The sequence below is a fragment of the Zootoca vivipara genome, chromosome 1 (assembly GCF_963506605.1).
Source record: "Zootoca vivipara chromosome 1, rZooViv1.1, whole genome shotgun sequence".
In the NCBI taxonomy this organism is placed as follows: domain Eukaryota; kingdom Metazoa; phylum Chordata; class Lepidosauria; order Squamata; family Lacertidae; genus Zootoca; species Zootoca vivipara.
Window position 1 is genome coordinate 104782573 of NC_083276.1, and position 17030 is coordinate 104799602.

The 17030-nt window shown below is 52.4% G+C and overlaps 1 protein-coding gene across 3 annotated transcripts; it reads right to left on the reverse strand.

Annotated features, from left to right (window-relative positions):
* Positions 1-3199: 3199 nt before the first annotated feature.
* Positions 3200-15453, reverse strand: NR4A2 (nuclear receptor subfamily 4 group A member 2). Of its 3 annotated transcripts, none has more exons than XM_060279942.1 (8): positions 15012-15453; positions 13118-13244; positions 11327-12345; positions 9320-9449; positions 8207-8295; positions 6723-6925; positions 6261-6439; positions 3200-5364 (listed from the first exon to the last, which is right to left on the reverse strand). In XM_060279942.1, exons 1-8 carry the CDS (start codon positions 15036-15038, stop codon positions 5108-5110), a joined length of 2031 nt encoding a protein of 676 aa, XP_060135925.1. In that variant the 5' UTR covers positions 15039-15453; the 3' UTR covers positions 3200-5107. The 3 variants fall into 3 exon arrangements, with proteins under 3 accessions (XP_060135925.1, XP_060135922.1, XP_034987657.2); XM_060279939.1 differs by having other exon boundaries at positions 8132-8295; positions 15012-15450; XM_035131766.2 differs by lacking the exon at positions 15012-15453 and having other exon boundaries at positions 8132-8295; positions 13122-14858.
* Positions 15454-17030: the final 1577 nt, after the last annotated feature.

Consider the following 17030-nt stretch of genomic DNA (forward strand, 5'->3'; position numbering starts at 1 on the left):
CCTTTGCAGCAGCAGCAGCAGCAGCAGCAGCAGCTTCCCCTCTAGCCCCGCCAGAGGTACGGCTGCGAACTCCCCACGGCACGGGAGAGTTCAGCCTCTGGCTCCAGGAGGCCGTGGCAGTGGGGTGAAGCGCCCCATGGGAAGAGCCTCGGGGTCCTCTCCTAGCATTGCTAGGGCTGCCTCGTCCTGGAAATGTAACTTCTTACCTGTTCAATTGCATCCCTTGGGTTGGTTGGTTGGTTGGTTTTTACAGGAAAGGATCTCCGCGTGCAACAGAGCTCTCACATGCTTTGTACTCCGCATTAGTTAATCCGGAATATTTACCACCCGCTCGCCTTCCACCCCACGAATTGAGAAGGGTAGGCAATAGCCCCCTTAAACCTAAAAGCCCTGCATGCAAGGGGGAGGAGGGAATACCACACCTGCCTTTACCACACCATAATCTTCCTTCCTTGCTCATATTACTGCAGTATTTTCGGGGTGGGGGGGAAATAAGGTGCTGTATCCACGCTGGCCAGACATTTTCTGAATAGGAACCCCGGCTTTCGGTAGGGTGGGTGGCATGGTGGTGGTGGGAGATTTCATGGCTATAAGGACTCAACAAAATCCTCCCGGTGTGGACAATCCCCAGAGAGATTGAGGAACTCCGCGGGCTGCCCTCTCTTAAGATGTGTTGTGCAGTTATATTGCCTTTTTCTTTTCTGGCGGCCAGGAGGGAGGGGGAGATTATTGGGGGAGGGGAACCCCTCGAACTGAAAATGTAATCCGCAGTCCTTCACAGTTCTGCGCGCCTAGGGGATTGCGAGAGGGTGAGGGGAGAGGGGACTACCCGGAGCGCCTCCCTAGGGATTTGAGGAACTGCGCGCTGTCTCCCCAAGGTATTGCGCCTGGGGAAGATGCCTATGTCTCTCCTTCGCTGCCCTCCCTCCCGCACCGTGTAAGTAGATGGAGAAGTACCGGGTAAGTGATGGATCGGCCGCCCCAAATAGAACATATGCGCTGGAATTGCTCCGGGGCACAGAGCGCCTCCACGACATTCCATCGGGGATGGAACGTCCCCATAGCCAATTGGGAGAGAGGGCACTGCAGAAAAGCCTTGGGATTGGCCAACATGGAATACAGCGCAACACTATGCACTTCGTGGAGCTCACTCCCGGGTGAGTGAGTGGGTGCAATCCTATACCCACCTACCTGGGTGTAAGCCTCACTGCACTCAATGGGACTTGGTTCCGCGTAGACGCGCCCCGGAGGTAAATTCCTCGCTACTGCGCCCAGTTATCCCAAGACCAAGGATGGAGATAGGAAAAGAGGAATCTGAATTATACTGAGCCAGACTATTCCTCCATACCTAGCTCAGTATTGTCCGTACTGGCAGGCAGCGGCTGTCCAGGGTGTCAGTCCGAGGCTCTTCCTAGTTCTACCTGGCTCTGCCTGGGATTGAATATGGGGCTCTTTCCATGTGGGGAGCAGGGGCTGTGCCACTGAACGACGTCCCTTCCCCCAGATTTCTCTCTCTTAGGATGGGATTTATTCCTGTTCCGTCCCTAGTTTCCTCTCCAAAGTTCACATGCCACATTCCACCTTTCTCCTCTGAAAGGAGAAGGATCCGCTTGCTGTCTGGCTGACATGCCCAGAAAGTGCGCGCGGGCGGAAGCAATGACCACTGCCCCTGTGATCCAAAACAGACGTGCCCATAGATGAAGGGTTGTGGGGCTTATCTTCCTTTGAAGAGAGCAGGGAAGGGGTTCTCTTTACCTTCCTCCTGAAATAACCCACATTCAGATTGATAAAAGCTCTTCCCACAAAATTAGGCTAGATAAATTTCCCCGGGTCAAGATCCTCTTGTAAAACCACTCTCTCTTTCCGCAATACTGCTTCCCACGCCAAGAGACTTATTTCATAGCTGCCAAGTTTTCACTTTTCTCGCGAGGAAGCCTATTCAGCATAAGGGAAAATCCCTGTAAAAAAGGGATAACTTGGCAGCTATGGACTTATTTAGGGTCTTGAGTAGGCTAATGTGCCACTGCATCCCGGAACTCTGATTGATTGAAAGAAGGTTGGGGGGAGGGCGAAGGAAGGGCGCAACTAGTTTTCTTTTTAAATGCCCAAAGATGTCACTTATTTAAATCATTTCTGGCTTTCTTCGTAGCACGCTCTTTCACTACCACGTTAATAAGCTGCGTTGATTATTTTAAAAATAATTCCAGCATTTTATTCAAGGAGGAATAGAAATACACATCACAAGACAGGAGCTAAAACTAAGAGCATCTAGAGCAGGCATGTCAAACCTGCGGCCCTCCAGATGTTTTGGACTACAATTCCCATCTTCCCCAACCACTGGTCCTGCTAGCTAGGGATCATGGGAGTTGTAGGCCAAAACATCTGGAGGGCCGCAGGTTTGACATGCCTGATCTAGAGGCTTAGCAGATCAGATTACTGAAAATCCGGATCCTAAAGACTTCAAGAGATGCAGCCCGATCCAAAACTTCTTATGGACTCGGCCGTAAATCCTACTGAATGTAATGGGATTTTATTCCAGAGAAAGAAACTGGAGCATTCATTTCCTATACTCTTTATAGTTAACTGTTTCTCAGTTACTTGATGGCCAGCCCCTTCGAACTCTGTGGGACTTGCTTCTGAGTAAAACACGTTAAGCATTTCGTTGGGCCCGGGCACACACGCGCACGCCTTTTCCAAGATCCATCTCTCCAAATTCAACCCCTAGGAAAAGGGAAATAACTACTGTACTCCAGTTCTAAATAAGTTCTCAGAAGATACGAGCCGATCCTAATGACGCTTATTTTTACAACACAGCCTCCTTGAACTCAGCTGACTGGTGTGACCTGCTTAGGATCGGGCTGCAAATCTGACTATGACGAGGCGCGCGCGCGCAAGAGACATACAAACTCCGTTGCAGAAGCCATTTAACCAAGCGCAATCTATTTCCCTTTATCAACGGGCCATTTAAATAGCAGCGCATGTGACCCTAGACTTCCAGTGGCAGGGTTGAAATAAGGTGGCAAGATATCTGCAGAGAAATCAAGCAGCGGAAGAAGAAAGCAGCTCGCGAGGTCTTCGCCTCGCCTCGCCAGTCTCCACTTGAGACTGCAAGTTCCGTCTCCGAAATCACAGCACCGCATTTTTAACATGAAAAAAAAAAAAAAACCAACCACCACAAGAGCAACAATCCCAGCAGCAGCAAAATATAAAAAATATGTGCTGTTTATTATTAATGTCACTGCCAGCTAGCATCCTATAAGGGCGTGGAGGCTGCCCTTTGATTAGCCAGAAAGAAGACGGGATTCTGTTCGTTTACATGGATTTATTTGCTGTAAACATTAAAAGTGTCTTTCTCAAAGAAAGAGTTTTTAGGGATAAAATGTCCGAGGCTAACTGTCATACATCATAACGGAGAGGGGCGGGGGGTTGGAGTGGAGAGGAGGCAGAAACTTAAGGAAGTGCCCCCCTGGAAATATACAAAGAAAAGAAAAGAAAAACTACAGAATATGGCATTATATATATATATTTAAATTTTTCCTTACTGAAACGTAAAATAATATATTAACCGACAATTTTAGACATTTGTTTTTCAAAAAGAAAAATATACACCTTTTCCCAACCCCTCACCACCACCCCCCAAAAAACCCAAAAACAAAACCCGAACACTCCCGAAATAAAAATTCAAAGTGCTCAGTTAATTTCCAGGGATTTCTCTATATGAGATATAAGCACTCTGGAAACGGTCAAAACGCTTGTGGCATGCAAAACTTGGCTCCGCTTCAGACAACAAAATAATCAAGATATAAACTGTATTCTTTTAATCAGCATCAACAATACATACGACACTTACAAACAAGGAATGCTGGACGGTGTTTACAAAGACGGGAAATAGGGGTCCCTGGCGAAAGGGTGTGGTTTTTGTCCGGGAAGTGGGGCGGGTTGGGGTTTTAGGAAGGAAGAATCTGTTTGGATCTGTGTAACACGTGTGCCCACTTATTTTACAATTGAGAAAAACGTTCGAGGCTTCTTAGAGAACTACCAATCTTTATAAAATCTAGCAGACTACATAGTGTCTGAAATTACTATTTATAGAATATAGACATTACTGAAATAGCAAGTGCCTATAATAAACGTGGTCCTCCTAGAATGGCCCTGCTTTTTCTCGATTAGGTCTTGAATTGTCAACTTCTATTTATTTCTTCGAACTCCTTTGATTGATTCTCGTTATTCTTTACTTTCTCTCTCTCCCCCCCCCAACCCATCTCTCTTTTTCTTTAAAAAAAATTATTATTATCATTATTAATATTATTATTATTAGAATCGGTTTGAATAGCTTATTCATAAATAGGCACAGAATAGTTTTTGTTTTCCTTTAAAAAAGAAAGAAATAAAAAGCCAAACCGCATCTGGTGAAATGTACAATCCTTCGCCTTCTGTCGATTCATGTCGCCCCCGTCTCCCTCCCCACACCTTAACTGGTCGTCTATATATATGTTACAGCTTTCCTTTACAGCAGAAAATGATTTTATATATAAAAAAAGTCTTAGGTGGGTTCCCTTAGTACACTCGTCTTCGGCAGCAGCTAAGGCTCAGCTAGCTTCCTTATCTCAAAAGGTCCTACATCATAGCCATCATCACCATAGTAGCAGTAGGAAATTCTGCCCCCCCCTTTTGTTTTTGTTTCGGGGAGACCGGGGTGTATGAAGGAAGGATACTGTTACTGTTTGTCTGTTTTAGGCGATAATAAAAAGCTTGTACCATGGGATCTGTGTGCAGTCCAAGGAACGGGATCCAGGATGCCTATAGAGAGAGACCCCCGCCCCAATGACCAGTCTCTGTCCTTCAGGAGAGGCCAACCACAGTCTGAAGGGATGGGAGCCCAGCAGCACCCATAGGTGCTCCTCACGGACCAGGTGTGTTAGTCAGGCCCCTCCATCTGCTTCTTTCTTTCCTTCCTTCCTTCTCCCTCTCTTCCAGGCTTTGAAAGTTCTTCACTTGGAAAGCTCAGCGGCAAAGAAGAATCCCTCCCTCCCTCTCTTTCTTTCTTTCTTTCTCTTTCTTTCTTTCGTTTTTTCCTCTCTCCCTCTCTCTCCCTCTCTCTTTTATTTTAAAAAGGTAGCGTGTCCAGGAAAAGTTTGTCGATTATTGCCGGCGGTGGCACCAAGTCTTCGAGTTTCAAGTAGAAGATGCGCTGTAGGCCTTGCGTGCAAAGCGTGCGCAGTTCCGGGAGCTTGCCCAGCAGTTTGGACAAGTAATTCGGCCTGTTCAAGCCGCCGTTGTTGAAAGTCACGTGGTCCTTGAGACAATTGACAATCTTGTTCTGCAGTTCCTCCACCCTCTTGGGTTCCTTCAGGCCGTGCCTCTCTGCAAGAGACAAGGGGCTTATTAGACTGGACGCAGTGTGTGTGTGTGTGTGTGTGTGTGTGTGGCCAACAGGCCTTGCCTAGAAGACGCAAACTTGCAGCAACTCTCCACTTTAGCTGTTCCCTAGCTTGCAAGGCTAGGCACTTCACCTGGGTCTAAATCTCGGATAAACTGTTTTGAGTAGGTACGTGTAAAAATGGCACTGTCCAACTTCTTGGGCACACCGTATCCGGTGTCAACAGACCAGATTAACACTTTTGAGTGTGCAAGAGGGTCAAACAGTGTACCAGTAGCTCAACACAAATACGCACAGTCTGAGGATGGTTTTGTGCCTTGCATTTTCTATATTTGCAATCGTGGGTGCAGAGTTGTTCTTTCGGATTCATTCAAGCCAGATCTGAAAGGGGCTAGGGATAAGAAGTCCATAAATATCCTCGCTCAATCCAGCATAAAATGCAGGAGTTTACTGGCGAAGGAGGAATTCTAATGACGAATGTATGCTTATACTGTAGTATCATTGTAATCAGGTGGAAAGTGTGAGGGTGAATATTGCGGACTTTAAAATGCTGAATGAAAGGTTTCTGGTTTATATGGCAATTCTAACTCTGCCTTAGCAAATTGTACAAATATGAAACAGACCGTCTTGGGTTGTAAGATTCATAGCTGCCAAGTTATCCCTTTTTTAAAGGGATTTTCCCTTATGCTGAATAGGCTTCCTCACGAGAAAAGGGAAAACTTGGCAGCTATGGTAAGATTGCAAGCGAAGTGGGGATTCTGATCTGCATGCCTCACTTATAACGATGGGTAGGACGACGCAGTACTTCTTCCAAAATAATGAATCTGGAGCAAAAAACAAAAAAACCGATTGGGGGGGGGGGTAGGAGCTCAAAGCTCACCTGTCACCATGGCCAGCGCAGCGATGCAGGAGAAGGCGGAGATGTCGATGTTCATGTTCTGCAGGTTGGACGAGAACTCCACGATTGAGTCGATCCATTCGCCGAAGCCGCGGACGCACTGCAGCCGGTGCAGAACCACGCCGTTGCAAAAGATCAGCTTGCCTTCCACCGGGTTGGATCTGCCGGGGGAGTTCACCCAGGAGCGGAGAGACAGAGAGAAAGAGGCAAACAACTAATTACTCGCCGAGCAATAAACGGAGGGCTTAAGAAGCACCTAATTACCAAGGAGTTAATAAAACGCAGCTCAGCGGACCTTGAACGGCTCAGGATTTTCTCATCAGACTGGCAGGCAGGCAGGCAGGCAGGCATCCATCCACACACCCATAGGCGCGTGCAAACACCCAGGACTGCGCCGCCTCCGATCCCTGCCTAATTGTCCCGGCTCTGCCTCCTTTTGCCTACCTGTAGGCTAACCGCAGGACGAAGAGCTCCAAGAAAGCGGATTCAAATAGCAGGTCCTGGTCCTGTTTGGGGAGATCGGTGAAGCCGGGGATCTTTTCTGCCCAGCCCCGGATGATTTCCATTGAGCCAGTCAAGAGATCGTAGAACTGCTGGATGTGCTGCGTGTCGTCGCCGCTCATCTGATAGTCCGGGTTAGCCTGGAACTGGAGTCGCCATTCCGGAGAAGGAGGAGAGATGGATGGGGAAAGATGGGAAGGGAAGGCAAGTGGGGGAGGAAGGAGAGAGAGAGAGGAAGAGACCCCAGCAATTTAATGAGGTTCTCTAAAATATATCGCCCGTGAAATTGCTAACCCCATTCCGAGGAGGGGAGCCTGGTTTTTATAACAATTAAACTTCGGTCTGACCAGTAAGGAAATTAAGATGTTCCAGTGCAATTAATTCAATTAGGGGTGGTGCTAGGAAGGTTGAAATTGCCGTGGCCAAGAAGGGTCGGCTTAGGAGAGGCGCCCTGGGAAAGCACCCCGAAGGACCCGCCGGGGGCGGGAATCCAAGCAGCCCCTGATTTTATTTTTTGCCTCTGGAAAGGCGAGTGTCATAGGATGAATGAATGGGTGCGCTGGTGATACTGGGAATGAATCCTCTTGTACACACAGGCCCGTACGTGTCGTGAAACACACACACTTGTATAAGCACATATGTCTAAGTAGATGAAACACATCCACGCAAGTGTCTGTCCCCATCGTTTTATTTAATTTTCATTACTCAGACATATACACGTGTGTCATGTCTGTTGGGGTGCAGAAGTACTGAAGGACCGGGTCATAATAATAAAAAAGCTAGCGTTATGCGGCATGGACAGGGAAAGAGGGAGATCCCAATCGGCAAACCCTCCTCTCTCTTCCCCCAGAAACCAGAATGAGCCAAAATATATACCCTGAATGAGCTACCTAAAGCATTTCGGATAAGGGACTCCACTAAGGCGCGTGTATGTGTTGTCTCCAATAATGACTTTGAGGATCAAGCCTAATAGGATCGGTCCTACTCGCCTTTACTTCGAGAGTAGGTCTTTCCTGATTGACTTTCCTAAGCATCCTAAGCAAATCCTACAGGAATCAAAGGCCTCTCTTAGAAGCAAATGTGGGCAAGGCATTGTTTCTAAAGCGTCTGAATCGCTTGTAAACCTCCCCCCCACCCCCCCTGCCCCGGACCCACACCACAATCCTCGGCCCCTCTGCCCTGATGTGTCTTAAGAGCAGTCCTCCAATATTCCCGCGGTTTCTTGGCAACAGTTTTAGGGCAAAGGGTCTCTCTCCTCCCAAAAAGAGAAATGGCCTCGCTACGGACTAGCCGCGTGCTCAGCGTGTCCCCCCGCGAGGCGGACGCTTCGGCGAATGTTGTCTCCAGCTTACCCTGGAATAGTCCAGGCTGGTCATAGCCGGGTTGGAGTCGACATGGGCTCTCACCAGGGCACTGATCAGACTCACCGGGGGCGACGGGGGAGAGGGCTCCTGGGGGCTCTTCGGTTTCGACGGCAAGCGACCCCGCCGGCCTTTTAAACTGTCTGTGCGAACCACTGCAAAAGAGAGAGCTGGTCAACTCGCCCGGCCAGAGAGGGAGCAGCTTTTGAACAGGAAAGCGAAGAAGCCCTGACATCCCTTAAGCGACCACCACCACCACCACCTCCGCCACACACACCCCGGATGCAGTGCCCATTATTTCTTCGACGGCACCAGGAAGCCTCCAACACAAAGGTGTCCAGAGTTCCCACTGAATGAATATAAGGAACCACCACTGTATACATCCTTGTGGTTGGAAATCTCGACTCTGAAATTGGGATGGAGTGGTGCAGCTTCTGTGAGACATGAATGGGCCTCAGCATTTGTTTGGTCTTAGCCAGTGCTATTTTTCTAGGAAAAACAGGTGCCGGAACTCACTCTAAACACTTCCCAGTTGAGAGGTGCCGGAACTCACCCGAGAGTTTCAGTGACTTACCCCTTGGGGGGGGGGAGCCCTGGCCTTAGCCATAATATGAATGACATTCTTGTTTAGGAAAGAGTGCATCTGAGCCTTGGCAAAATCCCAACCCTGCCTCGACTATCTTTGCCCTGGGATGCCTCCTCCTTCACATCTTAGACGTAAGGAACCTCTGCCTGGCTCCCTTCACGTCTACCGTAGGATGAAGGCCCTCGGGTTCCAGAGAGGGGCCAGTAACTGCCTCTGCTTCTTCGATGTCATGCCAAGCTCCCTGAGCAGTTAAGGCCTCTGCTTGCCTATTTATTTACTTCTCTGGGAGATTCCCCTGCGAGTCAGTGTGTGTAGGCGCTGGACACTGCGGCCGTCGAAGGACCAGGGCTCCAGAGCTTTCCGCTATCTCTGCAGGTTTACTTTGAAGCCTCCCCATGCTTGCACACGTTTGCATAGGACTGAATAAGGCCCGAAAGCTGCTGGGGCGCGGACGTTCTCCGACGTGGCGAACGGGAAAGGAGTGTGCGCGTCTGCGCTTCCTTCTTGCAGCTGTGGCTGGTGGCTACTCCGAGGACCAGCCCGCCCCCCGCTCCCAGTCATCCAGGCAGCCCCTCCCCCCCGGCAAGCGGTACCTTCTTTGACCATGCCGACTGCCAGGCACTTCTGAAAGCGACAGTACTGGCACCGATTCCGGCGGCGTTTGTCCACGGGGCAGTTTTTATTCGCTAGGCAAACGTACTTGGCATTTTTCTGGACGGTGCGCTGCGGAAAACAGGGGAGGAGATTGGGGTGGGGGAGTCCAAAGGAGGCGCCCTCGGTTAAATTCCCTGCACAGCGCCTCGCCATTCCCCCCCCACTCTCTCGCCTTCCCCTTCCCCTCCAGCCCTTCTCCTTTTCTAAGGCATTTATCTCGAAACAAATGGGAAGCGAGCGCGCCGGGCCCCGCAGCTCCTTGGCGATGCTTGATATGCCAAGCGGAGGAGAGAGGAGACGTTCGGTAAATACAAATCCGTGGGCATTCATATTATTTACATTCCTCCGAGACCTTCTCTCTTTCAAATGATAAGATTATTCAATCAGAATGGGGGAAATAAAGAGATCACTTAATTTGACCATAGGGAATTCCGTTCCACTTGGTTAGCTTAGACACGGTTCTCTGTCCTAACCAATTTCAATCCGAAGGCAAAAGGAGAGCGCATGCAAAACTCCCCTTCGCCCGCTCGCTCGGCCTCTGTTCGCCTCTCCTTTAGGGAGAAGAAGGAGGGAAATGGTGTTGTTGTTGTTTTAAAGAGAGTGGGTTTGGGCGACGAAAGCTGCCTGGGGAGGACAGCGACTTTCTGACACATGGACCACAGTTTTTCCTTCCTTTTTTCCCCAGGTGATGGGCTGCCTGCAGAGATTCTGCGCAGGCCTCAGAATACAGCGTCGAGAGCATTAAAATATATATTAAAAACCCACCCTCACCCAACAGCGCCCGAGTTTGCTCCTAAATTCCTGGTTTGGCTTGATCCCTCTGGTACGCTTTGAGTCAGGTTGGGGGAGAGAAAGAGGTCTGGGGCTTGGCGGCGCTTTCTCTCCCCTGATTACAAAAGCACGTCTCCAAAATCCTGACTCCCTTGGTCAAGCAACAGGGCATCTTTGGGTCCTCCGCAGTGCCCAGGATCAGTGCCAACAATAAACCCTGGCGACAGAGGAGGTCTCGGGTGGGGTTCCTTCCCCACTTCTCCCACTTTCATAAAGATTATCCGCTATAACGGATTGTCCGTCCTTAACATATTCAGCAGCAGAGTAGGACAAAAGCGTGGCCAACAAGAAAATAAATAAATAAAGTTGCACTTGGCCAACTCTTCCGACGGCTGGGAAATGCGGGGTGGGGGAGGGGAACCCCAAGTCTCTGCTTTTGGCAGAGAGTTTAGACTAAAAGGGGCGATTGTAATATCTGGGCTAGGAATATAAGCGTCTGGCGTTTCTGAAGTGCATGTCAATATTCCCATGTAGGGAGACCAAAAAGGTGGTTTAAACTGCGACTTTCTCAAGTCAAGGATTCGAAGGAGATTTGGGGACAGGTGAGTCGCGAACTGGTGGGGGAGTTTATGCCGTTTGAATAGGGCCCGATCCTATCTATGCGCGCTGGGACGCCTGGCGCGATTAACAGCTCGTCTCTCTTTAGGATGCAAAGGGAAGAGAATCAGGACTGAAGTTTATTCTGGGTTCATGAACCCTGAGCGTAAGGGTGAGGCCTCCCGCCATAGGTCTTCTTTCCTTTCAGGGCTGTCCAAGGCCCGGCGTCTAATGCGGAGTAATGGGGGAGTGGCAATTAACATACCAGGCTAAAATAGCCAGGTGTTGATTCCAATTTGCAGGGGCGGGGCCTCGGCCAAGATTGGGAGAGCGAAGAAGGGACCTATCCATCAGTGCCTTGAAGGAAGGAGCGATGGATGGGCACAGAGGACAGGATATATACAGGGGAGGGAGGGATGCGGGGATTGAGAGCTGCGCTAGCGGCTCGGTAGCTGGAGAGACGGCAGGCGCAAAAACTGGTCCTCCTCCTCGATCACCATTGACACAGACGCCCACCCCCCACCCCCAGTCGCGGCTCCTTAGTTGCAGTTGCAGCAGCAGCAGCAGCAGCATCTCACCTTGAAGAAGCCTTTGCAACCCTCGCAGGTGCGCACGCCGTAGTGCTGGCAGGCGGCGTTGTCCCCGCAGACGGCGCAGAGCCCCTCGTTGGAGGGCGAGCCCCGTGAGGGCGGCGACGGCACCTGGGCGTCCAGGAGCTGTGAAGCATGCCCGATCTGCAGCCCGGGGAAGCCGACGGCGGCGGCCTGCTTGCGGATGGGGTTGGGTAGGGCAAAGGGCTGCCCGTCGTGGTGGTGGTGATGGTGGTGGGGCCCGCCCGGCTCGCCGTTGAGCGGCAGGGTGTGCAGGGGCCCGTCGAAGCGCATCTGGCAGCTGCCCACCGGCGTGCCTGGCGGAGACTGCTTGAACGAGAAGAGCGACAGGCGCGGCACGGCCGTCGGGGCCACCGCTTTGTGCATCCCCCCGCCGCCGCCGCCCCCGACGGCCGCCGCTCCGCCGTAGGCCTGCGCGTGGTGGTGATGGTGGTGGTGGTGGTGGTGGTGGTGGAAGCCGTGCAAGGGCCCCGCCTCGTCCCACACGCTCTGCCCTGGGGCGAAGCCCGCGGTCGGGGCTGGCGGCGACGAGCACGGCTTGTAGTAGACGGCCAGCTCGTCGGGCTGCTGCGGCCCAGCGGCCGGCGGCGGCTGCTGGGGCGGCGGCGGGGGGTAGCCGTGCGCGTGGCCGTGCAGGGGCAGTTCCTCGACCTTGATGGAGGGCGGCGGGGGTGGCGGCGGGGGTGGCGGAGGCGGAGGCGGCTGCGAGGGCATTTGGTACAGGCAAGGAGGCTTGACGTCGTAGCCCGCGGCGGCTGCTGCGGCGGCGGCGCCGTAGTTGTCCATGAACGTACTGAAGCTGGGGAGAGAAGTGGTGGCAGTGATTTCAGTGTTGGTCAGGTCCATGCTAAACTTGACAAACTCGGGCGTTAAGAAGTCCGAGCTGTACTCCCCGGCAGCCGCCGAGTGGTGGTAAGCGTAGCTCTGCGTGGCCGGGCTGGCTCCTTGCGGCGAGGACCCGAACTGAGCCTGGACGCAGGGCATGGCTGAAAACGAGACACGGCACAACAACATGGCTCAGCTGGGGGGTCAGGGTGGTTAGATCCTGCGCAGCAACAAACCCCGAAGGGGAAAACCCAACCGCCCACACCGTCAAGCTCCCTCTTTGTGCCCCACCACCACCACCAACCACCGCCCTCACGTCGGGGAAGGGGGTTTGGGAGGAAGAAGAGGAAGGTCGCTGGAGGAGGAGGAGGAGGAGGGGAGGTGGGAAGTGGGGCAGCAAGGGGAGAAAGCCGGGCTGAGATGGCAGGACAGATGAGTGGACGAAGGAGGAAGTTCGACGTGGCCCACCGGCAGAGCGAAAAAAGCTGGGCGACGGGGAGATGGGTTAGCTATAGAAAGAGATAGGGAATAGGTCGTGGCGTGTAGAGGTGGGGATGGGGGAGAGAAGAGGGGCAGAGAGGGGGAAGGAAGGGCCACAGGGGGGGGAGGACTGATAGTGGGGAAGAGGGATGGGAACGCTCCCCTCTAAGCAGAGAGAAGCCCCGCAGGCAAGCCCAACGAGGGCCGTCTGAGAGCTGTCAGTGCCTGAGCTGCGGAGGGTGTAGCCCGCATATCCCTCCTCACTCCACATCCCCCAATATGTCTCCCCCTCCCTCTCACTTTCCCTCTCTCCCTGCACATCAGATCTCTCCTTCCCCTCCCCCTCCCCAAACTGTGCCTAAGCCCATCTCTCAGCTTTCAGGTCCCCAGGAAGGGAGCGTTGGGGGAATCTGGAAGAGGACGATGGATGGATGCAAATAGCCAGGGACTCACCCACCTTCAGCCGAGTGAGAGGCGTTTTCGGGGGGGCTAAAGGCGGACAGCGTCGGAATTCAATGGAGGGACAGGTTGCCAAGACGGGAGGGAAGCGCTGCGGACTCCAGAGTGACCCGGGTGCTCCCTGGAAAGCACAAGAAGAGCGGGAGGGAAACAAACACAGAGAGAGGAGGAGGGGAGGGAAAAAAACTTGTTACTCTTTCACCCTCACTTGGAAAGGACTAGGAGGGGAAGATGCGGCTGCCAAGGGACTCGATCCCCAACCCCTGGGAAGAGAGCAGGACTTCCTCGAAAGCCCAAGGCAGGGCAGGTGGCACCGATAGTTTGGGGGCATTAGGATCTTGATATGTGTGAGCAGATTAGATGTAAGGAGAAAACTTGGTTTGTGTTAGAAAATCTAAAGTAGCTGTCACGCGTGTCATTTTCCCCTCACTGTATATAACAAAAGTGCAATGAAATTTGCTTTGATTTCTCCTCTTACTTCTTGGTAGTGTATGTCTAAGTCTATCCATATATACAGGCACACAGATTATCAAATGCCCCAAGATTGACACAGTTTACTCGGAAGTACTTCAGTCATTAGGAAATTAGACACTTAAGAAAATGTCCTTAGGGTGTGTGTGTGTGTGGTACACACACACACACACACATACTAATTAAATGGCGACACCCACATCTCCCCTCCTTTCCTCTAGAAATTCCGCTGGACTGTAGGAAAAGGAGGAAAACAGCCATAAAGTGAATTAATTAAAAGGCACGCGCGCGCACAATGAGGAAGGCAATTAAAGAGCAAAGCAGCTCCGTCCATGACAGTCCCCGAAGCTGCAGGCGGAACAGGGCGAAAGGGCGCCCAAGGGACGCGCGAGCGCCGACAAAGTAGCAAATCTGAAGAGAAAAGGATCCTTCTCTCAACTCTTCCGGATGGCTTTCGGAACTGACCCACCTCTAAGGGGCGGGAGGGTGTCTGGCTTTTCCCGACCACTACATCCCCAAACACAGTTTCTCTAGATTTCTAATAAAAACAGCGCCGGAAAGTTCGACAACTGAAGCCAGGCAGCCGGCCCGCCAAAGGGACTCTCCTCTTTGCGCCCAGTCCAAACCCGTGTTCCCGGCATGCCTTAATTCGAATTCCATCCGAAGCAAAGAGTCTCTTCATCTGTCAGCTAGTTTAACCCCTGGCACCCTCTTCTTCATCATCTTCTTCCCCTTCCTCCAGCTTTCCTCGGAATTTGGAAGGGATTTCCCTCTCCGGAACGACTCCCGCGCCATCCCTGCTAGGTAAGGGGGCCGGCATCCCCCCCCCGCTGTTACAAAGCCGCGTGCGTTACACTAATTTAAACCCCCCACCAACCTCCGGCAGTAATAAAACCTTGAAAGGCGACAACGCGCTGGCTAAGCTTCTCAACTGGCGGAGATCAAAGTCGTTCCCAAGCAACACACATCCGCCCAGCAACTTTTCTCCCTCTCCAATTGAACCCTGGACCAAAATAATAAAAAATAATAATATAAAACCCCGCACACCGAGGATCTTAACCCGCAAGGTTGCGGCACCAAGTCCAGAAGAGGCGATTAGACTAAACCCAAAGTTGACTTTCCCCACGTTATAATAACTGGAAACAGCCGGTTAGGAATATAGGGGGGAGGGCGTTGGTTGGAAGAACCCCCGACCTGAAGGCCGAGCAGCGAGATCTTTCTTTCTAGGAAGAACATTTGGAGCAAAACCTCCTGCACGAACGTGTTACCATTTCCTTTCTTGCCCCCCCCAGTCTCGAGCCTCTCCCCCCCCCCCGCTGCTACTTTCCCTCGCCTTTGAGAAACCCGGGCAGCGCATCCAGATGGCAGTTAAGCCGAGAGTTCCCGCCCCCCCCCAGACACGGCGCGATCCACTTACTTGTTGGGCTGTGGCTGTTTCATTCATTCACCGGTGGGGAGTAGTAGCTCCGATTCCCAGGGGCGAATGAGCGAAGTAAAGCGAGCGAGCGGGGAGAAAGCAAGAGCGCGCGATCCCCGGCGGCTGCTGCTGCTGCGGCGGCGGCGTCTTCTCGGTCGCTCTCTCCGCCTGCCTGCCTGCTTGCCTGCTTGCCTGCCTGCTTGGCTGCTGGGCTGCCTGTCTCCCGCACGCGCGCCCCCTCCGCTCCCGCCTCTCCTCTCCCCGCCGGGCGCCACGCACTCCTTCTCTCTCCAGGAAGTACGGCACAAGAGCGCAGCGCGGGGCGAGCAAGCCGGACCGACTGGCCCTTGCCTGCAATGTGCCTTTGTTTATGTGGGCTCCCTTTTGCCCAGCCAACATGCACCTCGAGTCTCCAAGCGTCAGTGCACGTCAGTGCCGCCCGCCCAATCAGCCGGGCCAGGGGCTGGATCGCTCCGTACCGTTGGCTAGCGCTCGCTTTGGTAAATTTCCGACGTGACATCACCAAGAGTGGCGCTTTTAAGGTGGGAAGCAACTCGCTGCCTTGCCTGCCTGCCAAGCTGGGAGCTGCTTTGGGCCAAAAGAGGGACAGGGCTCTCCACTTTTCCTCTCTTTCTGCCCCCCCTCTTCTGGTACACCCCCGATGTCCGAGATAGTAAACAAAGAGAGAAGCCTCCTTCCCTCTCCCCGCCCTCTGCTGTCACCGACCGAGCCCAGGCAGCTGTCAATCCATATCTCCCCCTCTCTTTCTCCACTCCCGCCCCTTCGCTGCAACGCGGGTTCATTTTATTTCATAGGAAATCCTAGGATTGTAGAGTTGGAAGGGACTACGAGGGGCATCTAGTCCGACCCCGCTGCACGGCAGGAATCTTTTGCTCAGCATGGGGCCCCAACCCAGGACCCCGAGATTTAAGAGGATCTACTATGCCCACTTCCAGATCTGAGGTGGAAATCCTGGAGGCGACACTTGCCTCGGAGGGAGTCCCATTGAATTTAGGGGTGGTGGTTTAGGGGTGCCAACTTGGATAAAATATTCATAATGAATCACATGATGTGGTGCACACACTATTTGAATGGCAATGCCTATCAACTCTTTTTTGGGGGGGAGTGTTCAAATATTTTATGGTTGGGGGCGAAGGGACCTCGGCCCCTAGGAGCTGGCTCCTAAGGCGGGGTTTAACTTCTGAGTGAGCACACACAAGGCTGCTCTGCATATCTGTCTATCTGTCTATCTATCATCATCTCTGTCCATCCATCTTTAATTGACTCATCTTTCTATCAGAAACTCTTTAGCGTCTCTTATCCCGGATCCGCCCTCCCCCTCCACGTGCTGCTTCTCCGAGCGGGGCATTTGACAGGTAAAGAACCAGGAATGCGTTGACGCAGCCAGTCCATCCCCTTTTAAAAGCTGAGACAACGCATGCAACAGGTTGCACAATCAGTCCCTAGTCCGATTTACGTCCCGAAGCATCACTCCGAGTCCTTAGCTGCTCTTCTTTCTTTTCTTTTCAACTTTGCAAAATGTATCATTTCTGAAGAAGTGTGTGCGCGCAAGGGGGCGAGGGAGGGGAGAGAGATGTGGAGAAGAGGAATCCATCGGTCTTTGGGGAAAGTTCATGCTTGAGGAACATGTGCCGTCTTTCCTCCTTACTACATAGATGGGGAACGACAAACACATGACACAATGTTATGCAGAAGAATTTGCTCCAGTCCTGCGGGGGAGGGGGAGACCCGTTTGCAAATATCGCAGAAGCAGGGCAAGGAATAAGGATGCGTGCGTGAGTGTTTGGTGAAGGAAAAGTGGGACGATGTTCAGGATTCGGACATACTTCCTCGGGATCGAGGCTGCAGCCCTAACTAAGCACACCCAGCTTCGCTGAAGGGAGCGCGAGCGAGCCTTACTTCCGATGAAACACGTCTAAGGTTGCACTGGACGTGCCCCAGCGAGGCTTGCTTGTGAGTAAGGGCTTCTCCAACTAGGGACTTGCTGCCTTGAAGGGT

Excerpts from the sequence above, each read along its gene's own strand:
- NR4A2 (XM_060279939.1), bottom strand. The coding sequence starts at position 15,038 with ATGAATGAAACAGCCACAGCCCAACAA. Across the intron at positions 8,296-9,319 it reads AGTCGGCATGGTCAAAGAAG|TGGTTCGCACAGACAGTTTA; the intron begins GTACCGCTTGCC and ends TCTCTTTTGCAG. Across the intron at positions 5,365-6,260 it reads TGCGCTGGCCATGGTGACAG|AGAGGCACGGCCTGAAGGAA; the intron begins GTGAGCTTTGAG and ends TGTCTCTTGCAG.